This window comes from Nerophis lumbriciformis, linkage group LG28, assembly GCF_033978685.3.
Source record: "Nerophis lumbriciformis linkage group LG28, RoL_Nlum_v2.1, whole genome shotgun sequence".
Taxonomy (NCBI): domain Eukaryota; kingdom Metazoa; phylum Chordata; class Actinopteri; order Syngnathiformes; family Syngnathidae; genus Nerophis; species Nerophis lumbriciformis.
In genome coordinates this window covers 11,358,958-11,379,295 of record NC_084575.2, presented here as the reverse complement: position 1 = coordinate 11,379,295, position 20,338 = coordinate 11,358,958, and the positions used below count along the sequence as shown (strand labels likewise).

General features: G+C 40.1%; 1 protein-coding gene across 2 annotated transcripts in view; it reads right to left on the bottom strand.

The window, feature by feature from the left end:
- LOC133570848 (isotocin receptor-like) overlaps nucleotides 1-12,248 on the bottom strand; it is a 38,992-nt gene extending 26,744 nt beyond the window's left edge. The window contains exons 1-2 of one of the 2 annotated variants that reach the window (XM_061923596.1): nucleotides 11,391-12,248; nucleotides 10,410-11,323 (exon numbers count right to left, since the gene is read on the bottom strand). In XM_061923596.1, the coding sequence (XP_061779580.1) occupies nucleotides 10,410-11,292 (883 nt within the window). In that variant the 5' untranslated portion in view covers nucleotides 11,293-11,323; nucleotides 11,391-12,248. Of the gene's footprint in view, nucleotides 1-10,409 lie in introns of both variants that reach the window. The other variant, XM_061923594.1, reaches the window with a different exon arrangement.
- Nucleotides 12,249-20,338: the final 8,090 nt, after the last annotated feature.

The window sequence follows — 20,338 nt, the reverse complement described above, 5'->3', positions numbered from 1 at the left end:
TGGACTATAGCTCTGCCTTCAATACAATAATCCCGGACAGACTCTGCAATAAACTGGACACTCTTGGCCTCCCCCCTCTCACAAACGCCTGGATAAGGGACTTCCTAACGGACCGACCCCAGAATGTGAGACTGGGCCCGCACCTCTCATCCTCCCGCACCCTGAGCATCGGCTCCCCACAGGGCTGTGTGCTGAGCCCCCTCCTCTACTGCCTTTACACCCATGACTGCAGTCCGGCCCACAGTGACAACCTTACCGTCAAGTTTGCCGACGATACCACAGTGGTCGGGCTCATCTCCAGGGGTGACGAGGCTGCCTACAGAGAGGAGGTCCTGAAGCTGACGGCCTGGTCTTCGGAGAACAACCTCGCTCTCAACACCAGCAAGACCAGAGAGATCATCGTCGACTTCAGGAGGAGCAGCACCGACCCTGCCCCCCTCTACATCAACGGCGAGCGTGTAGAGAGGGTCCACACCTTCAGGTACCTTGGAGTCCACATCTCTAATGACTTCTCCTGGACAGTCAACACCACATCAATCATCAAGAAGGCTCAGCAGCGGCTACACTTCCTTAGAGTCCTCGGGAAGTACAACCTGAAGCCTGACCTGCTGCTGACCTTCTACCGCTCGTCCATCGAGAGCCTGCTGACCTACTGTATTACGGTATGGTACGGCAGCTGCACTGCAGCAGACAGGGAGAGGCTGCAAAGAGTGGTCAAGACGGCTCAGAAGATCATCGGCCGCCCTCTCCCCTCTCTGACGGACATCTACACCTCCCGCTGCCTCAACAGAGCCAGTGCCATCATCAAGGACAGCACCCACCCTGGCTCTGACCTGTTCCACCTGCTGCCCTCTGGGAAGCGCTACAGGTGCATTAAAACCAAAACAAACAGGCTAAAGAACAGCTTCTTCCCCAGGGCCATAACCATCCTGAACGGACTGCCCCATTGTCCCTCATAACTGCCTTCTCTTCGGTGCAATAACCCATTCCACCAACCACCCTGTTTTTGTTTTTGTTTTTTTCATGTATATATTCATTTCACACCATATTCATTGCACTTCTACATTTTTTATATTTTTATATATTTGCACATTGTTTTTCTAGCATGCACACATCGCACTGTATGGAATGGCCTCAATCTCGTTACCTTGCGTAATGACAATAAAGCTGATTCTGATTCTGATTCTTCTTATGAGGTATGTGTTGAATGCATAAATGTGAGATTTGATAGCATTATGATGTCTGTGTTGAATGCTTAGAAGTGAGCTCTGATGGCATTATGACATCTGTGTTCAATGCATAAAAGTTAGCTTTGATGGCGTTATGAGGTGTGTTGAAGGCATGAATGTGAGCTTCGATGGCATTATGACGTCTGTGTTCAATGCATAAAAGTGAGCTTTGATGGCGTTATGAGGTATGTGTTGAATGCATGAATGTGAGCTTCGATGGCGTTATGACGTCTATGTTCAATGCATAAAAGTGAGCTCTGATGGCGTTATGACGTCTGTGTTCAATGCATAAAAGTGAGCTTTGATGGGGTTATGACGTCTGTGTTCAATGCATAAAAGTGAGCTTTGATGGCGTTATGAGGTGTGTTGAAGGCATGAATGTGAGCTTCGATGGCGTTATGACGTCTATGTTCAATGCATAAAAGTGAGCTCTGATGGCGTTATGAGGTATGTGTTGAATGCATGAATGTGAGCTTCGATGGCGTTATGACAATTATGTTCAATGCATAAAAGTGAGCTATGATGGCGTTATGACGTCTGTGTTCAATGCATAAAAGTGAGCTTTGATGGCGTTATGACGTCTGTGTTCAATGCATAAAAGTGAGCTTTGATGGCGTTATGAGGTATGTGTTGAATGCATGAATGTGAGCTTTGATGGCGTTATGACGTCTATGTTCAATGCATAAAAGTGAGCTCTGATGGCGTTATGACGTCTGTGTTCAATGCATAAAAGTGAGCTTTGATGGGGTTATGACGTCTGTGTTCAATGCATAAAAGTGAGCTTTGATGGCGTTATGAGGTATGTGTTGAATGCATGAATGTGAGCTTTGATGGCGTTATGACGTCTGTGTTCAATGCATAAAAGTGAGCTTTGATGGCGTTATGAGATATGTGTTGAATGCATGAATGTGAGCTTCGATAGCGTTATGACATCTGTGTTAAATGCATGAAGTGAGCTTTGATGGCGTTATGACGTCTGTGTTCAATGCATAAAAGTGAGCTTTGATGGCGTTATGAGGTGTGTTGAAGGCATGAATGTGAGCTTCGATGGCATTATGACGTCTGTGTTCAATGCATAAAAGTGACCTTTGATGGCGTTATGAGGTATGTGTTGAATGCATGAATGTGAGCTTCGATGGCGTTATGACGTCTATGTTCAATGCATAAAAGTGAGCTCTGATGGCGTTATGACGTCTGTGTTCAATGCATAAAAGTGAGCTTTGATGGCGTTATGACATCTGTGTTCAATGCATAAAAGTGAGCTTTGATAGCGTTATGAGGTGTGTTGAAGGCATGAATGTGAGCTTGGATGGCATTATGACGTCTGTGTTCAATGCATAAAGGTGAGCTTTGATGGCGTTATGAGGCATGTGTTGAACGCATGAATGTGAGCTTCGATGGCGTTATGACGTCTATGTTCAATGCATAAAAGTGAGCTCTGATGGCGTTATGGCGTCTGTGTTCAAATCATAAAAGTGAGCTTTGATGGCGTTATTACATCTGTGTTCAATGCATAAAAGTGAGCTTTGATGGCGTTATGAGGTGTGTTGAAGGCATGAATGTGAGCTTCGATGGCATTATGACATCGGTGTTCAATGCATAAAAGTGAGCTTTGATGGCGTTATGAGGTGTGTTAAAGGCATGAATGTGAGCTTCGATGACATTATGACGTCTGTGTTCAATGCATAAAAGTGAGTTTTGATGGCGTATGTGTTGAATGCATGAATGTGAGCTTCGATGGCGTTATGACGTCTATGTTCAATGCATAAAAGTGAGCTCTGATGGCATTATGACGTCTGTGTTCAATGCATAAAAGTGAGCTTTGATGGCGTTATGAGGTATGTGTTGAACGCATAAATGTGAGCTTCGATGGCGTTATGACGTCTATGTTCAATGCATAAAAGTGAGCTCTGATGGCGTTATGACGTCTGTGTTCAATTCATAAAAGTGAGCTTTGATGGCGTTATGACATCTGTGTTCAATGCATAAAAGTGAGCTTTGATGGCATTATGACGTCTGTGTTCAATGCATAAAAGTGAGCTTTGATGGCGTTATGAGGTATGTGTTGAATGCATGAATGTGAGCTTCGATGGCGCTATGACGTCTATGTTCAATGCATAAAAGTGAGCTCTGATGACGTTATGACGTCTGTGTTCAATGCATAAAAGTGAGCTTTGATGGCGTTATGAGGTATGTGTTGAACGCATAAATGTGAGCTTCGATGGCGTTATGACGTCTATGTTCAATGCATAAAAGTGAGCTCTGATGGCGTTATGACGTCTGTGTTCAATTCATAAAAGTTAGCTTTGATGGCGTTATGAGGTGTGTTGAAGGCATGAATGTGAGCTTCGATGGCATTATGACGTCTGTGTTCAATGCATAAAAGTGAGCTTTGACACTGTGCTCCTGTGCACACATCGCACTGTATGGAATGGCCTCAATCTCGTTACCTTGCGTAATGACAATAAAGCTGATTCTGATTCTGATTCTTCTTATGAGGTATGTGTTGAATGCATAAATGTGAGATTTGATAGCATTATGACGTCTGTGTTGAATGCATAAATGTGAGATTTGATAGCATTATGATGTCTGTGTTGAATGCTTAGAAGTGAGCTCTGATGGCATTATGACATCTGTGTTCAATGCATAAAAGTTAGCTTTGATGGCGTTATGAGGTGTGTTGAAGGCATGAATGTGAGCTTCGATGGCATTATGACGTCTGTGTTCAATGCATAAAAGTGAGCTTTGATGGCGTTATGAGGTATGTGTTGAATGCATGAATGTGAGCTTCGATGGCGTTATGACGTCTATGTTCAATGCATAAAAGTGAGCTCTGATGGCGTTATGACGTCTGTGTTCAATGCATAAAAGTGAGCTTTGATGGGGTTATGACGTCTGTGTTCAATGCATAAAAGTGAGCTTTGATGGCGTTATGAGGTGTGTTGAAGGCATGAATGTGAGCTTCGATGGCGTTATGACGTCTATGTTCAATGCATAAAAGTGAGCTCTGATGGCGTTATGAGGTATGTGTTGAATGCATGAATGTGAGCTTCGATGGCGTTATGACAATTATGTTCAATGCATAAAAGTGAGCTATGATGGCGTTATGACGTCTGTGTTCAATGCATAAAAGTGAGCTTTGATGGCGTTATGACGTCTGTGTTCAATGCATAAAAGTGAGCTTTGATGGCGTTATGAGGTATGTGTTGAATGCATGAATGTGAGCTTCGATGGCGTTATGACGTCTATGTTCAATGCATAAAAGTGAGCTCTGATGGCGTTATAACGTCTGTGTTCAATGCATAAAAGTGAGCTTTGATGGGGTTATGACGTCTGTGTTCAATGCATAAAAGTGAGCTTTGATGGCGTTATGAGGTGTGTTGAAGGCATGAATGTGAGCTTCGATGGCGTTATGACGTCTATGTTCAATGCATAAAAGTGAGCTCTGATGGCGTTATGAGGTATGTGTTGAATGCATGAATGTGAGCTTCGATGGCGTTATGACAATTATGTTCAATGCATAAAAGTGAGCTATGATGGCGTTATGACGTCTGTGTTCAATGCATAAAAGTGAGCTTTGATGGCGTTATGACGTCTGTGTTCAATGCATAAAAGTGAGCTTTGATGGCGTTATGAGGTGTGTTGAAGGCATGAATGTGAGCTTCGATGGCATTATGACGTCTGTGTTCAATGCATAAAAGTGAGCTTTGATGGCGTTATGAGGTATGTGTTGAATGCATGAATGGGAGCGTCGATGGCGTTATGACGTCTGTGTTCAATGCATAAAAGTGAGCTTTGATGGCGTTATGAGGTATGTGTTGAATGCATAAATGTGAGCTTCGATGGCGTTATGACGTCTGTGTTCAATGCATAAAAGTGAGCTTTGATGGCGTTATGAGGTGTGTTGAAGGCATGAATGTGAGCTTTGATGGCGTTATGACATCTATGTTCAATGCATAAAAGTGAGCTCTGATGGCGTTATGAGGTATGTGTTGAATGCATGAATGTGAACTTCGATGGCGTTATGACAACTATGTTCAATGCATAAAAGTGAGCTCTGATGGCGTTATGATGTCTGTGTTCAATGCATAAAAGTGAGCTTTGAAGGCGTTATGACGTCTGTGTTCAATGCATAAAAGTGATCTTTGATGGCGTTATGAGGTGTGTTGAAGGCATGAATGTGAGCTTCGATGGCATTATGACGTCTGTGTTCAATGCATAAAAGTGAGCTTTGATGGCGTTATGAGGTATGTGTTGAATGCATGAATGTGAGCTTCGATGGCGTTATGACGTCTGTGTTAAATGCATAAAAGTGAGCTTTGATGGCGTTATGAGGTATGTGTTGAATGCATGAATGTGAGCTTCGATGGCGTTATGACGTCTATGTTCAATGCATAAAAGTGAGCTTTGATGGCGTTATGAGGTATGTGTTGAATGCATAAATGTGAGATTTGATGGCTTCATGATATCTGTGTTGAATGTATTGATTTGCGCTTTGATGGCGTTATGATGTCTGTGTTGAATGCATAAATGTGAGCTTTGATGGCTTTATGACGTCTGTGTTGAATGCATAAGTGTGCGCTTTGATGGCGTTATGACGTCTGTGTTAAATGAACAGTTAAAAAGTGTCCATGCAGGGTTTGCTGCTACTAGAGGGAATGAAGCGTTTTTGTATTTTAGATAATGTTGCACATTCATATTTTGATGCAAACAAACTTGTTAAACTTTGATAACAAATTGACTTTTATTAACTTTTAATGACATCTTTTATAACTGAATGATTCATTTAAAAGGAAAAAAAAATTAAGTTTTACAAAATCCCTCACTATGATCATGTGACCCCCTCCTAGTGGTTGTGGCCCTAATTCATAGGTTAGGTTTAAGATTCCTCCGAAATTATATTATTTATTTTTATGTTTTAAAAAAAAAATTATTACACTATAATGTAGTTATCAAATACCAGCTTCTCAACAACAACGACAATGTAAATATTATATTTATTTTATGATGTTCTCATGGAAGCAAACCCACTTTGATGTGCGGACACATTTCCTCTCCCAGAGGCTCAGCAGGACTTCTCTGGCTGATAACACTCTTTCACTCTTGGGAAGAAAGTTACACAATACTTTGGAACATGAAGGTCTTATCTTATGCGAGCCGGGGAAATGATTGGAATACCCTTCATTTGGCCACAACATAAAGGACACCCGCACAATCAACACAAAGTACCAATAGCATGAGCCTTTACAATAATAAACTATGGTCCATTGTTATTGGGAATATTATTATTGATTGGTTTGAGTAATAGTCAAGCTGAACACATTTGGTCTTTGTTTGTTATCAATAATGAACAATTTCTGTGATGCTTATTATTTATTTAAGGAAAATTAGATTGTTTTTAATGAGATATTTTTTCAAAACAAAGTTAATCATCATTTAAATTGCTATTATTCTCCAGTGTTTTTATTGGGGTTTCTTTTTCACTTTTCGATTCGTTACCTTGACTACTGGCCGATACCGATCATAATAAATATTTTTGATTTATTTTGTAGTGTATAGTGTTATAAAAAGTATCTTTATAATTGTATTTTTCTCAAAAGTAAACAAGGATGCTCACCCCAGTGACCTGGACTTCCTGATGCCTTATTTTAAACCCACAGTTAAAAATGTTGGTCTTATGTTCGACAGTGACTTTAAATTGGAACAGCAGATTAACTCTGTTATTCGATCCAGTTTGTTCATTTAAGACTTTTAGCAAAAATCTAATCCGTTTGATCTTTTCACGACTTTGAGCGGGTAATCCAGGCCTTGGCAATTATTTTGACTCGGGGGGCCAAATGTAGAGAAAAAAACATGTCTGGGGGCCGGTATATCTGATTTTTAGGAACACTAATACAAAAACTGACAATAATGTCTGATTGAATGCTGAAAACGTTATGACAGACCGCCTTAAAAAATGGAATGGAATTTTGAGGGTTTTTTTTACTGAATGAGACACCAAGAATGTACATGAAAATAAAGAATGTGGGATTTACAATATTAACTATGAACGATAAAACACTGAATATTGACTGAACGTCACGCCGCCTCTCGATCAACATTATTTATAATCAAGCGAAACGCAACAAAAATGCAACAAACACAGCGAAATATGAACGCGAAGGGTAAAAAAAAACAACCTCACCTACAATCTGATATATGTGTTATATCACTAAGCTTTATAACTTTGTTGTAAAAATCTCCTTCCGCGTCTGTCCCTGACACCCGCATTTCAGGCTGGCCACTCTGGAAACACTCTGTGGAAACGCACCCCACCCACACTGCTTGGTGCCTCGTCTGAGCTGCTGTGATTATCATAGTAACTAATTCGATTACCATAGTAACTAATTAGATTACCATAGTCACTAGTATATCATGCAAAAGGCAGATTCCAACCATTGAAATACTTTGTATAGTTCAAGACTTCCGATCATTTGAAAACATCACTGCACATCATAATGGCAGCTACACTTTCCATCTTAATGACCTAAAAAAAAAAGATTTGGGAATGTCCGGCGGGCCAGATTGAAAAGCTTAACGGGCCTTAATTTGGTAGTTTGGACTACTGCAGTTCACGCTATGTTGGAATGAACCAGGCCTCAGTCGCTTGATTACAGCTCGTCCAAAATGCTCCTGCTCGCCTTTTAACTGGCACAAAAAAACATTACCCCCATTTCAGCATTCCTTCCCTGGCTCCCAGATCATTTGAAATTATTGTTTGTTTTTAAATCTCCTAATGGATAAGCGTCAAAATATATGTCAGACCTTCTAAAAAAACAACACAAGGTCTCTGAGGTTAGCTGATCAATTTCTTCTTGTCGTCCCAAAGACCCGACCGGTTAAATCGAGAGGGGGGTGTGCATTTTCTGATGTTGCTCCAAAACTTTGAAACGGTATATCTCTCACTATTTAGACCGCTCCATCTTTAATGACTTTTTTAAATCACGATTTAAAACATATTTTTACTCCTTGACTTTTAAACCAGCATGAGAGTTGTGTGATTTTAGTCTTTTTTCTTTTCTTTGATGTATCTCTTTTCAGTTAAATGTTTTTTGTTTATTTTTTACAATTGACTGTCCTTAGTTTTACCCTGCTTCTAATTGTGGGCTTTAACTCATGTGCACTTTGTGAAACTTTTAAATGTGCTGCATAAATAAAGTGTATTGGATTGGATTGGATATCAAGTGATACGTTGTTGTGATCTGCATGATGAATGGAATCTGGAACTTACTGTATAATATTTGGTCGTTTTATTTTGTTTTAAAGTTAAAAGTTAAAGTACCAATGATTGTCACACACACACACAATTATTCCCTGCATTTGACCCATCACCCTTGATCACCCCCTGGGAGGTGAGGGGAGCAGTGGGCAGCAGCGGTGGCTGCGCCCGGGAATCATTTTTGGTGATTTAACCCCCAATTCCAACCCTTGATGCTGAGTGCCAAGCAGGGAGGTAATGGGTCCCATTTTTATAGTCTTTGGTATGACTCGGCCGGGGTTTGAACTCACAACCTACCGATCTCAGGGCGGACACTATAACCAGGTGGCCTAAGTTATACACTTCTGAGTATAACTTTCAAGCATGCATTAATTTCAGTTTGTCCTAGGAGTGTTGCCGCAGTCAGGAAGTAGTCTTTGCCATTAAGTTGAATATGCCAGTCCTGTCTTTTGTTGAGTCCCACAAAGTGTTTGTACTCTAAGTACTGTACTTATTACATACCAGCTGTTAGATTTGAAACGTGCATCTTAGGTGTAGTTTGCATCAACACATTTGGAGGTGTTGAAATCACCATGTAAAATCAGTAATGCTAATCTGAAGCATGTCTATGGAATATACATTTAGCGTTGAGCTAGCAAATGTATTTGAATGCATTTATTTTACATTGTACTGTTACACATCATTTATTTTGTATTTCATGTAAGTTATATTGACATAGTGTTTTAAAGTAAACATTATTAAAAGGTTGTCAAATGAAGAAAAGCTGTTCTTTGTTTGCTAGGCAAGCAAGAAGAGATATCAGCAAGAGTAGAACAAACTTCTCGTATCGTAGTTCTTGTATTGAACGTTTTGGATATATAAACCCATACTTCATTTTTTTTCTGACATTGGACCAATATCAATATTGTCTCTGGACACCGCCGATTTTTTAGTTTCTTAACTTTTATTAATCCAGGGTTCAACTTTTTTTTTCATAATTAGGGATGTCCGATAATGGCTTTTTGCCGATATCCGATATTCCGATATTGTCCAACTCTTAATTACCGATACCGATATCAACCGATACCGATATATACAGTCGTGGAATTAACACATTATTATGCCTAGTTTGGACAACCAGGTATGGTGAAGATAAGGTCCTTTAAAAAAAAAAAAAAAAAAAAAAAAAAAAAAAAAAGATAAATAAATTAAAAACATTTTCTTGAATAAAAAAGAAAGTAAAACCTTTTTAAAAAAATTAATAAAATAAGATAAATCAATTAAAAACATTTTCTTGAATAAAAAAGAAAGTAAATAAATATAAAAACATCCATCCATCCATTTTCTACCGCTTATTCCCAGTTACATTGAAAATAGTAATTAATGAAAATGAGTAAAATTAACTGTTAAAGGTTAGTACTATTAGTGGACCAGCAGCACGCACAATCATGTGTGCTTACGGACTGTATCCCTTGCAGACTGTATTGATATATATTGATATATAATGTAGGAACCAGAATATTAATAACAGAAAGAAACAACCCTTTTGTGTGAATGAGTGTGAATGAGTGTAAATGGGGGAAAGAGTTTTTTTGGGTTGGTGCACTAATTGTAAGTGTATCTTGTGTTTTTTATGTTGATTTAATAAAAATAAAAAAACCAACAAAAAAAAACCTGATACCGATAATAAAAAACCGATACCGATAATTTCCGATGTTACATTTTTAAAGCATTTATGGTGCACTAATTGTAAGTGTATCTTGTGTTTTTTATGTTAATTTAATAAAAATAAAAAAAACTGATACCGATAATAAAAAAACCAATACTGATAATTTCCGATATTACATTTTTAAAGCATTTATCGGCCTGCCGATATTATCGGACATATCTGGTCATAATGAATGTAAAAAATGTATTAGAGGTGAGTGTAAAGAGTGTCCTACCTTCTCTGGGAGCTGCAGGGTCCCAGGCAGACCACATCTGGACAAAGAAAAAAGGAGTCCAGCACAAGACGTAGGCCAGCACCACCACAAAAGTCATCTTGACGGTGCGTATCTTGGCCTTGGATATGAGCCTGACGCTGCTCACGCGACACAGGTGGTGCGCGCCCTTGGGGGCCTGAGCCAGGAAGTGTTCTTTCCTGGTCTTGAGGTTGAAGTTCTGCCATATTTTCAGGCAAATCAGACCGTAGCAGACGCTGAGGACGCCCATAGGGAGGATGTAGATGCTCAGGCTCATCCAGGTCACGTAGGCCTTGGCCCCCCACGGCTGCACAAAGTCCCCCCAGCAGTCGTACACGCCGTCCCCGACGTCCTGCATGGAGAAGATGTACACCTGAGGCGTGCTGAAGATGAGACTGAGCAACCAGGACATGCCCACGCACATGCGGTCCCTTGTGGTGTGCGCCGGTCTGAGCGGCTGACAAATGGCCAAGCACCTGTCGATGGACATCAGCACCAGCATGTAGGTGGACGCAAACATGCCCACCACCTGGGAGTACTTAATCAGCCGGCACAGCACGTCGGGCCCGTAGAACCTGAACGTGATGTCCCAAATGAGCTGTGGGAGCACCTGGAAGACCGCCACCACCAAGTCGGCGATGCTCAGGTGCCACATGAAGTAGAGCATCCGAGACTGGCGCTGCTTGGCGGCGTGCACGGCCCACAGGACGCTCAGGTTGCCGCCCAGGGCCAGCAGCAGAACCAGAACCAGCACGGCCACCTCGGCTTTGGCCACCTCGTCGTTGCGTTTCAAAGGGTTGGCCCGGGTGGCGTTGGTGCAGTTGGACCAGGACATGTTGTGGGGACCAGGTAGGAAGTCCTCCATGGTGGCGCCAGGAGGGGGTCACATGGTGAAGCTGCTCAAAAGCAGAGACAGAAAAAAAATAAACCCACGAAGACGTAGGATTACATCTGGAAACTGACCTTTGATGCTGCTGATGATCATGTGTCCTCATGTCTCACTGAGTCCAGTCTGCTTGACTCAGAGACTTTATGACAAACCGGGCAAGACTCCGCCCCTTTTCTTCCTCTGGGAAAAACTGCTGTTGCTTTTATCTCACAAGGCAAGAAATAAACATTTCCTTCGTCACTCACACCCACAATACATGCTCAATTTGTGGCGCTTCACGTTTCACTCGCTGCACTGCGCTCATGCTTTAAAACAATCTGTTCCAGGGTCAAACTGTCACCTTCATTTAAGATTTAGTAGTAAAAATGGAACATTCCTAAGCCTGATACAAGTGTAAAAAGATGTTAAAGGAGCCATATGTAATAATTTAATGTCAAGTCATTATTAAATGGCCCTGGTATGTCAAAAGGCATTAATAAATCATGTTCTTTTTGAATACCTTTATAACTGATAACGGTAGTTCAGCCGGGATATGCTCATTTCAAAATTAGATTTACAGCCCCGAAATCTTGTTATTGTTTTCATTTCGATACCCCGCCCTGAACCGTTTGACCAATTAGAAAGTCTGTGAGTGTGTCACATCCAGGTTGCCAGATACGCACCGCCCTCTTTGTCTAACTACTGCCACTGGTAAAGTTACTAAACATGTCAGACCTTAGTAAATCTAAAAAGCGTTGTTACGATTCTCAACTTATTCATGACAAAGCCAGGAACAAAATGAGGATTTGTATCGGGGGTGCCTTTGAAAGATGGAGACGATTGAAGGCGGAGAAGATTTTTTTCATCTGACGCCAAACTTCCTAATTTCCTCCTTGATAGGTAAGTAAGGCATTTACGTTTTCTTATTACTTGTAATAAATGGAAATTGACATTTCGTATGTAAACTATACAGGTAAAAGCCAGTAAATTAGAATATTTTGAAAAACTTGATTTATTTCAGTAATTGCATTCAAAAGGTGTAACTTGTACATTATATTTATTCATTGCACACAGACTGATGCATTCAAATGTTTATTTCATTTAATTTTGATCATTTGAAGTGGCAACAAATGAAAATCCAAAATTCCGTGTGTCACAAAATTAGAATATTACTTAAGGCTAATACAAAAAAGGGATTTTTAGAAATGTTGGCCAACTGAAAAGTATGAAAATGAAAAATATGAGCATGTGCAATACTCAATACTTGGTTGGAGCTCCTTTTGCCTCAATTACTGCGTTAATGCGGCGTGGCATGGAGTCGATGAGTTTCTGGCACTGCTCAGGTGTTATGAGAGCCCAGGTTGCTCTGATAGTGGCCTTCAACTCTTCTGCGTTTTTGGGTCTGGCATTCTGCATCTTCCTTTTCACAATACCCCACAGATTTTCTATGGGGCTAAGGTCAGGGGAGTTGGCGGGCCAATTTAGAACAGAAATACCATGGTCCGTAAACCAGGCACGGGTAGATTTTGCGCTGTGTGCAGGCGCCAAGTCCTGTTGGAACTTGAAATCTACATCTCCATAGAGCAGGTCAGCAGCAGGAAGCATGAAGTGCTCTAAAACTTGCTGGTAGACGGCTGCGTTGACCCTGGATCTCAGGAAACAGAGTGGACCGACACCAGCAGATGACATGGCACCCCAAACCATCACTGATGGTGGAAACTTTACACTAGACTTCAGGCAACATGGATCCTGTGCCTCTCCTGTCTTCCTCCAGACTCTGGGACCTCGATTTCCAAAGGAAATGCAAAATTTGCATGGTTGCAAGTTTAAACAAGTCGAAAAACTTATTCGGGTGTTACCATTTAGTGGTCAATTGTACGGAATATGTACTGTACTGTGCAATCTACTAATACAAGTTTCAATCAATCAATCAAATGCTAGCCCGGTCAATGACACATCGACATACAGGCTAACGGGGGAAATGTATGCCTGTATGTCGATGTGTCATCCAACTGACAAGGCAAAATATATTTTCGACAAATAAAACCTATGTGGATATGGGTAGTGTCAGTGCCTATTTGGTTCTCAATATGCAGATATGCTGAAGAAATACATTCCAACATTAGCCCGGCTAAGTGCGGTTTCTTGGTATTTGCTTGGCACAATATAATGCATTACATGTAATGATGTTCTACTTTGTGTATTGACATGGTAGTAGGCTATATGATTTATGCGTAACGTGGGTTGGCTCATAGAGTCACAATCTGAACTGAAAGATGGTGATTGATTGATTGATTGAGATGAGTTTATTTCGAACGTGAACACGCTTACAGTATAATACATCTCACATAGTTTCATATCATTTCTCTTTACATCATGTCCGAAAAGGAGTAGGAAGAAGCAAAGCTTATTTGATCCTACCCCTTCCCCACTTCAGAGTGTTTACAAATACATATGTTCATTTACGGTCTTCTTTTTGTAACACAATTACATCAGTGAATGATTAATACAGCAGTTCTTGCAATATGTAATTAAGTCAGTCATGATAAACATGCTGAGATGAAGAATATCCCGTTTTCAATAAGGTTGAAGGTATTTCTCATAATTCTTCATCCTTGGACTTTGTAAAAACTATACATTTGAACAACCTCTTAAACTGGATCATATTAGTACATTGTTTAACTTCTTTGCTTAATCCATTCCATAGTTTAATTCCACATACTGATATGCTAAAGGTATTAAATGTTGTACGTGCATACAAATGTTTTAAGTTACTTTTTCCTCTAAGGTTATATTTCTCCTCTTTAGTTGAGAAGAATTGTTGTACTTTCTTGGGTAGCAGGTTATAGTTTGCTTTGTTCATAATTTTAGCTGTTTGCAATTTTACCAAATCGTTGAATTTCAATATTTTTGATTCAATAAAAAAAGCAGTTTTTATGTTCTCTTTATTCAACATTATGTATCAGTCTAACTGATCTTTTTTGTAACACGGTTACTGAATTAAGTGCACATTTGTAGTTAATTCCCCATATTTCTGCAAAATAAGTCAGCGAGCAGTAGAGAATATGGAGTGATTTTTGGTCCAAAACATATTTTGCTTTGTTCATTATTGAAATATTTCTTGCCACCTTATGTTGCATATTTTGTATATGAGATTTCTAGTTAATTTGATCATCTATTATAACACCCAAAAATCTAGTTTCTTTTACCCTTTCAATGTGTACTCCGTCTATTTGTATTCGTGTATGATGCTCTTTTCATGTGCGCACATGGAAGAAAATGCAGGGCGTCAGGTAGGATGCAACATGGGGTTATTGTCAGAATAATTGTATCTAAGTTATCACAAAACTTTGTGTTGCCATGAGTTCCCGGCGAGAGGACAAAAGCTGTCTTTGATCCTACCAAGAAGAAGGCTTGTAAAACTCCACTGTGTAGAATGGGAAGCAACATGAAGGTGTTCTGTTTCTTTGATGTATTGTAATCAACAGAAAGATATTGTCTTGACCCGAGAACTACAAAGCGGAGAGAAAGCAGGACCAAACTCCCCTCCAGGCGACCTTTTCTTTGAACTGTTTTACGACCTTTTCTATGAACTGTTTGTAATCAAAGGCGATGGCTGTTTACGACCCGCATCCCTTAGAAACAGCTGTTGCCATGTAATCAGGGAAAGTCCAAATAAAAGAGGAGGCGTACAATCTTTCGTCAGAGCATAGTGAGACTGTACAATGAGTACAGTCCAGACGTCTCTCCTCAATTGAGCCAAATTTAATTCTGTCTCTGTTTAATTCCTTGCTTCTTGTCTTGTTTAACAGATGTCATCAGTGTTTGAACCTGACAGTTATGCTGAACAAAACGTGGCGGTAATTTTATTGTTGGCCTTGGCGTGCAATCAAAGTAGGCCTATGCCATATATAATATACTATGTCTTATTATATATCATTATTTCGATGGTGGTTCGTGCGGTAAAATTAGACATTTTAGCAGGGTAACACCAACAATCTGTCCCGACTCCTGACGAAAATATTGCTGCGTAACTTTACAAATACATTTGGCTAATCGACATCAGTAAATGTGTCATAATTACATCTTGCAAGAAGCATAAACAAGAGAAACTTACAGCGTAGGACACGTCAATTGCCATTTGTAGTTCCTTGGAGTAGGATTCAGATTCGGCTACGTATCTGGCAACCTCAGTCATGGAGAGTGGGAGGGGACTACCGAATTTTGACCGTGATTGCAGTACCATTTCTGGCCACATTACTACATATGGCACCTTTAACACAATGGTATACAGCTGCAACTAACAACTTTTTTTTTATAGTCGACTAGTAATCGACTAACGATAAACTACCCAGATTATTAAGTGTACACCTAATTAATTCTAATTCAGGCTTTTGAATTTAGCTTGAGATATTTTTAGGCATGGGCTAACTAACCGTGATGGCCGTAACAAGCTACAGGCCATAACAATATGGAGAAAATACAATGACCTGGAAAACTGAGAACATCCATATATAAGGAAAAAATCCATGATGATTGTTTGGTGTTTGTTATGACGAGTCACAATTGGCTAAGGTTAGGGCTGGCCAATCAGAGGCAAGATAAGGCTGGTCATCGAAACCAGGAAACAAAATTATAACAGTCACACACTCATGTCACATGACGACGAGGGAGTCGGAGACAGAGGGACGCTTCAAGCTGACTCAAAAAAAACAAAAAACTTAAAAATAGCAGAGGGATTCGCTCCCGCAGGTTAGATTTTTCCTTTAGTAATGAAGACGACAATGTCCAGGAAACCCACAATAATGCGTGTCCTTGGCCATATTTAGACAAATGTATACGTTTAGAGAACACAATGTCCAAAACCTTAGTTTTTAGTAGTTTACTCTGTAAATCATAACTGCTCTCTTTATCTAAAACATCCAACACAAATTTAGGAACACACATTAAGGTGAGTTGAGTTCATGAAAAGTTACCAACTGTTCCCAAACAACACACAAGTCATTGTTTTTTTTTTTGTCAAGATATAGAGAGATGCTGCTTTTTTTTTTTTTACTTTAGGTAGAGAAAATTAATAACATTACAGGGGTGAGCCAAAGAAAAGCCAAACTAAATAAATACATACAGTAGGGTGCGGGGACCCCTGGAGGTAGTTGTAGGGCGTCCCCAGCTAAATGACAGTTAATAGTAGTGGACACTTATTGGGTCCATTCGTACATGCTCAGTTACATTAGCATTGATATTATACATGTGGGCCCATAGATAAAAATGCCGTTAAATGTAGCTTTTACAATTCTCCGAGATAGCTTCCCTATAGCTTAGCTACATTTAATCGAGAGTAACTTGTAGCTTATCTTACCACATTTTCTAAGTAGTTTGCCCGTCACTACAAACTAACAACATTCAGAAATATTTACAATTCTCGTTTGGCATTGTTAGTGTGACCCCAGGGTGCAAAGATAGGAGACGGCGTGCAAGTATAATAGTCATTTTTTAAGTACAAATGAAAACTAGTGCAGCTGCACAAAAACACCTGAAGAGGTAACAACAAACAATGATGATATAGCCCTGTCCAGAGAAAACACCCTGATTGGCAATCAGGGACAGGTGTGTGATGATTGGTAACCAAGGAGAGGTGAGGAAGCCAGCGCTCAGGAAATGAAAGCGCACGAGAAGTGGAAACCAGAAAGCACTGGGAAATAATAACAGTAACTCTGCTGCTCAATATGCTGCTCCAAAAGTGAAAAATAACTACACGTTTGTATTAAGCTTGTGTCCATTTTAAAGCAAAAACAAGCAAAGTACTGAAAAAGACAAAGTATCAATTTTTATGTAAATAAAAGACACAATAGAAACAAACTAGCAGCAGTGAAAACAAACAAAACAACAAGCTGATGATGTGTTTGTAAATATGCACACACATTATCCATCCATCCATTCTCTACCGCTTGTCCCTTTTGAGGTCATGGGGGGTGCTGGAGCCTATCCCAGCTGTACTTGCGTGGAAGGCGGGGTACACCCCTGGACAAGTCGCCAGTTTCGAGTGAACAGCAGAGCGATTCATGTCATTGCCCCGTCTCCGAGAACTGAACTCTGGCTGAAGTAAAAAAAAGAAATGGTCGCGTCACGAATAGAGATGTCCGATAATATCGGCCTGTCGATATTATCGGCCGATAAATGCGTTAAAATGTAATATCGGAAATGATCGGTATCGGTTTTTTTTTTAATCAGTATTGTTTTTTTTGTTTTTGTTTTTTTGTTTTTTTTATTAAATCAACATAAAAAACACAATATACACTTACAATAGTGCACCAACCCGAAAAACCTTCCTCCCCCATTTACACTCATTCACACTCATTCACAGAAAAGGGTTGTTTCTTTCTGTTATTAATATTCTGGTTCCTACATTATATATCAATATATATCAATACAGTCTGCAAGGGATACAATCCGGAAGCACACATGATTGTGCGTGCTGCTGGTCCACTAATAGTACTAACCTTTAACAGTTAATTTTACTCATTTAAATTAATTACTAGTTTCAATGTAACTGTTTTTATATTGTTTTACTTTCTTTTTTATTCAAGAAAATGTTTTTAATTTACTTATCTTATTTTATTTTATTTATTTATTTTTTTAAGTACCTTATCTTCACCATACCTGGTTGTCCAAATTAGGCATAATAATGTGTTAATTCCTCGACTGTATATATCGGTTGATATCGGTATCGGTTGATATCAGTATCGGTAATTAAAGAGTTGGACAATATCGGAATATCGAATATCGGCAAAAAGCCATTATCGGACATCCCTAGTCAGGAAGAAAGGGAAGAAGAAGATAGATCAGTGGCGTTTCCCACCTAGGCTTTCAGTGATGTCCTACTTTGTCCGACTTCAATAAATACCTCTCAAAATATGATAATTAATGTCCCCACATGACCATGGCTGGAGAAATACTATACAGAAAAACACTTGCGCACTACTGGGCTTTGAATCACCTCAACAGTGTACAAAAAGGGCACATTTAAAAATCAATAAACCCCAATCAGCAATTAAAACATGTCTTACGTGGCACTGTCAGAATTAAAATCAATGTAAAAAAACATATTTAATGTGAAAATTAAAGAAATAAAATATTTGAACTCACAATTTGTAGCACCCATCCGAAGCTGATAAGCCAGTGGTAGCGCTCGTAGTCGGTTGATTTGGTCCTGGGCATGATGTTAAAGTGCATCCGGCAGTGGAGGCTCCTCTATGGGGTCTTGGGGCACTAGGAGGTTAACCCCTTTACTACTGTTACCCCAGGTGGCCCTTGGCAAAGGCCTAGTACCTGACTGCCCCCTAGCCAGGGATATGGTGAAGACCTCAACGGCGGAGCAGGCGGAAGACGGTAGATGTAAGAACTACCACAACGGCTGCGATGGCGGAAGAAGGCTGCAGCAGAAAAGGGTCCCCTGTCGTCTTGGACTCCATGCCACTGGACCCTAACCCGGTTCTGTCAAGGATCGTGTGGTGACTGTCTGTGCACCAGTTTCCCCATGTTAAACAAAGTCACGCACAGGCATCAACCATAAAGGGATACACCCCTACCAGGAGTATTGTCATACTCGTTCGAGTGACCGCCGATGATGAGTCGGTTGATTCAAGTGGAAGTGGCTGACAAACCTTTTAAGCACCAACTTAGCTAGCTCCCAGGGTCGGCCGACCTAGGCCATGTCCACACGAACGCAGATCGTTTCAAAAACGCATATTTGGAATAAAAACAATCTCCATCCACACACGTGTAGTTTCAAAACTGCCTATGTCTACGCACAAACGCATGCACCTGCTGTCATGCACATTTTGTCCAATCAGAAGCCTGAAAAAAACAGCCACAGCTAACTTGTTGGAATTACACCTATATTATGTTTATTTTGATATACTAGCTCAGGGGTCGGCAACCCAAAATGTTAAAAGAGCCATATTGGACCAAAAATACAAAAAACTAATCTGTCTGAAGCCGCAAAAAATGAAAAGCCGTATATAAGTCTTATAATGAAGGCAACACATGACGTAAGTGTCTATATTAGCTATAATAGCCTACTATCAAAATGACTATGTGTCGCAGGCTGGAGCAAATCTTTGTTGACAGAAATGTTGAAATGTTATATTTATTCAACACATTTTTGCAACATTGGAAAACATTAGTAAATCAGAGGCTACTTAGAAGGGGAGATAACTACTAGAAATTACTGGCTTTTAATGGTTAAAGGTATAGATGTGGTCTGGAACAACATGGCACACAAACAACTATCTGAAATGCAGCCAATATTACATACAGATAATGTGTCATGAGACATGCACAACTACAATATACACAAAGAGGATGAAAGTAAAGGAAATGAAATGAGCTCAAATATACCTACAAACGAGGCATAATGATGCAATACATACATACAGCTAGCCTAAATAGCCTGATTAGCACTCCAACAAGTCAATAACATCAATAAAGCGCATATTTGTGCATTGAAGCACAGTATAAAACTTTTTGTGGACAAAATAAGACAAAGAAGGAGTGGAAGATTTTACATGTAAACAAACTGTTGCATCACAGTCCACACTATGGTGAGTTCAAGAACCGCCGAAATTAGTAGGACAAAACGATGTTCACCAAATACTCATATTAAACATATTAAACAGTGGGCTTTCTAACAATTGGGAATGTTTTGTGTCATGTTGTCACGATCGGGGCGCATGATGATGCGGGGTTTTGTTCTCCCAAGATGCAAAGGACGAATCCGGACAGGACTTGCAGATAACAACTTGATTCAATAATAAAACAACACAAAACAGGTACAAAACAGAAAACAAACCGACTGGAAAAGGTGTCGAGCGCACCGGAAGCTAAGGCTACAACTTAGCAAAGACTATGACACTTAGCAGGGACTAGGAGACAAGCAAAAACTTACGTAGCAGTCGCGTGACGCAAATAAAGAAGCCAGACTGACTGACTGGAAAAGGCAGGCTTGAATAATGTCAGTGATTACAACAGGTGCGCGTCAGAA